This window comes from Anastrepha ludens, chromosome 2 (assembly GCF_028408465.1).
Source record: "Anastrepha ludens isolate Willacy chromosome 2, idAnaLude1.1, whole genome shotgun sequence".
Classification (NCBI taxonomy): Eukaryota; Metazoa; Arthropoda; class Insecta; order Diptera; family Tephritidae; genus Anastrepha; species Anastrepha ludens.
In genome coordinates, this window is record NC_071498.1 from 42,477,737 (window position 1) to 42,480,831 (window position 3,095).

General features: G+C 36.1%; 1 protein-coding gene across 1 annotated transcript; it reads right to left on the minus strand.

Moving 5' to 3' along the window:
* Positions 1-965: 965 nt before the first annotated feature.
* LOC128857360 (protein HGH1 homolog) lies at positions 966-2,827 on the minus strand. The gene is made up of 6 exons (XM_054093085.1): positions 2,609-2,827; positions 2,354-2,541; positions 2,067-2,286; positions 1,721-2,004; positions 1,428-1,645; positions 966-1,356 (listed from the first exon to the last, which is right to left on the minus strand). The coding sequence occupies exons 1-6, from the start codon at positions 2,724-2,726 to the stop codon at positions 1,248-1,250; spliced, it is 1,137 nt and encodes a 378-aa protein (XP_053949060.1). The 5' UTR covers positions 2,727-2,827; the 3' UTR covers positions 966-1,247.
* Between the last annotated feature and the right edge of the window lie 268 nt (positions 2,828-3,095).

Sequence of the window (3,095 nt, forward strand, 5' to 3'; positions counted from 1 at the left end):
CTTACAGGTCCGTTGTGATACCACTGTGCTACACGGGAACCTCATTTATCTTCCTTCGTGGAACCATTTCGTGGCTCTTATGAAGCGTAGTATTGATGCCAACCCCACGCCAGACAGTTCTGTAAGAGAATTAAACAAGTATTTACCTAGACAACCTGCTCTGATTTTAGCTAGGGCTGGACAATTGCAAAGGAAGTGCTCAACTGTTTCTTCCTCTTCCTCATCTCTCCAATATTCATGGGAGAAAACTCCTAGTCTCGAGGAATGCCTGCCAAATAGCCAGTGACCGGTTAAACAAGCCACGACCTTCGAGATATTGTCTCTTGAGAGACTAAGCAATTCCTTTGTTCTTTTCTTGTTTATTTGCGGCCATAGTAGCCTAGCTGTTAGACACGCTGGTCGTACTACTCGAAAGAGGAATATGAACCGGAATATATAAATTTATAAAAAGGAAAAATTAAATTAGGAAGTCGTAAAAAATTTACAAAAACTTGTTGAAAATGGCGGAGTGGCTAGTAAAAGTAATTTTTTAATACATAGAGATTTTATTGGTAGGTAGGGGAAATGGTTGAAGTGCACCTGACACTCCTCAAGTAGCACTAAAGCGCCGTTTTAATACCATTATGAGACCACCAACAGGCAGATACCTACAGCCAACCAGAGCTGTTGATATAATGGAGAAGATTGATTGGATTTAGGTTGACGCACTGCCCCAAGCTGTCGAAGAAAGGAGCGCCCAGTGACCTTAGTCTTCTAGTTGCCAAACCCGAACATTTACAGAGAAAATGCTCTACGGTCTTCTTCTCTGGGATTTTATTGAGTGTAAATAAAAATAACAACGTGAACACTGTAAAAAGTGGAATGCTGCTCCTTTTTCGATATAAGCAGACAATTTTTTGTAACCAATTTTTGGGCAAGCGACAATTAAACTCAAACATATGTTGCCTCATAGTAAATCGGATTCGTCAGCTGTACCTATTTATATTTTATTTACACATTAATTTTTATGACATCCAAATATCGGTTACATCCACATAACTCAATTCAAAGTAGTTACTGCCACTTGGCAATATTTTTTAATTTTGGTGACAATAATTCTTTGTATGTTCCAAGAAGTAATATAAAAATCTACCTCACACTTTTGAGCTAGAATTATTACTTTTTCTTCAGTTATTTAGTACATATTATATAAATTTAATTGTCACATTTTGTACGTAATAAATTCCAAGTTTTCATCGAATTGTACATTATAAAACATTTTGCAAATATTCACTATCTTCTTTTATAAATTTATCAGCCACATCTTCGGGCACTTCCACCTCTTTGTAGTTGTCCAAGCCAATTTCCTCCTCTTTCCTGCAATAGTAACATAAAAGCAAAGCTTTTATTTGGTACTTAACAAATTTTTTTTAAATCTGCAAACTCACTTGATTAAAATGTCCACGACATTCTCACACGCTAACAAACACTCTTTATCCTTGCCAAATTTTGCTTCCCATTTGTGATATTCACGCAGTATTTCATATACACCTTTTGACCGCAAAACTTCGCGAAAACGCTTTGTTGCGCACAGCTGCAGCAGTGATTCCAAAAGCATTTTACGCAAATCTGGATCTTCCTCACGTGTTTTTGTTTCAGGCAGGTACTGCATAAGTGAACACCAAAGTAAATATTTAGTTTTAAGATAGTTACATATGCACCTACGTGCCACTTAACGTACTTGTAGTTCGATTGGCAGTTTTTCATTCTCTTCATCTGTAAACTCTTCAGGGCCACAAAGTGGATAGAGTATCGCATGTAGTATATCGACCTTTTCGTTTAAAATAATGCTGTGATACACAGGATCGAAGCAAATATTTTTCAAAATACCTATTGTGCCACCGCGACGCACGATTGAGTCTTCATATGAAGCAAATGGTAAAATTTTCTCGAGAAAATCATATTTGGCGTTGCAAGCTAGCTCGCGACCTCTGCCACTTTGCGTCAAATTACAAAAGATTGGTGCTACAGCAAATAATATTTGAAGTAGTATAGAAATTACGTTTGTAAATGTTAACAATATTTACCCAAATAATGCAGCTTCGCTTTCTCCTTGTTGTAATCTAGCTTTGTGAAAGCCTTTAGTAAGTTTGGCAATGTTTTGTTATTCAGCTCCAATTCGATGATTATGTCTTCAACTAGCTTTTCACTACGTGTTAGGTTGCTTAACACCATAGACCAGGGGTCGGCTAACTTGGATTTTTCGTCTGTTATTTGCTTAATAGCCTCGGAAACCAAAGGAAACGCCTAAGATCATAGTATAATTTAAATGAATAAAAGGAATTTAGACAAAAGCAAAGAAATTTATGCTTACCGGAGTTAGCGACTTTGCAGTTTCGAATACCTTCACAGCACCCACTTCTTCCGCAGACAGATTGATAAGACTCAATACGGCATCCTTAGCTACAGTGTGGTTGTCATCGTGTGTGAGATTGAATAACGCAATTAAAATATCATCCAGTGTTAGTATGGCTTTCTTGCCATCTTCTGAACCCGTTAAAGCTAAATGTTTATAAAAATTCGAATTATAAATAATTACATTGAAGGAACATTCTATGGAGAAAATTACATAGCACATGTGTTAACGCTACCGCTTTCAAGTCCAGGCGTTGTGTTGGGTGCATAAATGTTACCAATTCCTTGAGTGTGGCAGTATATGCTTCCGCACCAGATTCAGTAGCTGACATTGCGGTTTTTTGCTTTATTTCATACAAAATTTAGAAAATATAGAGGAATAACGTGCACGCGAGAATTTACAGATTAACATAAACAATTGCAGTGTTGCTTATCCAATACATTTTCCCTTTCGTGGGACAAAGCAAACATTTTTTTGATTTTTATTTTACTTAATATAAAACATATTTTTATAATTTTTAACCAAATTCAATAATTAATATCTCTCTTTATTTTTAGTTTTTACCTATGTAAAATATTCTTTTTTAAGTGTACATCTTCAATATTAAGAAATATTTAGCACCGTGGCCGTTTACGAAAGAGCAGCAACATTGTTGAGTGAAAGCAAACAGCTGTTCATTATCAACAACTGTACGAAGTGC

Coding starts and splice junctions, on each gene's coding strand:
- LOC128857360 (XM_054093085.1), bottom strand. CDS start 2,726: ATGTCAGCTACTGAATCTGGTGCGGAAGCATATACTGCCACACTCAAG. Junction 1,646..1,720: donor AACTGCCAATCGAACTACAA/GTACGTTAAGTG, acceptor TCACTTATGCAG/TACCTGCCTGAAACAAAAAC. Junction 1,357..1,427: donor GTCGTGGACATTTTAATCAA/GTGAGTTTGCAG, acceptor TTACTATTGCAG/GAAAGAGGAGGAAATTGGCT.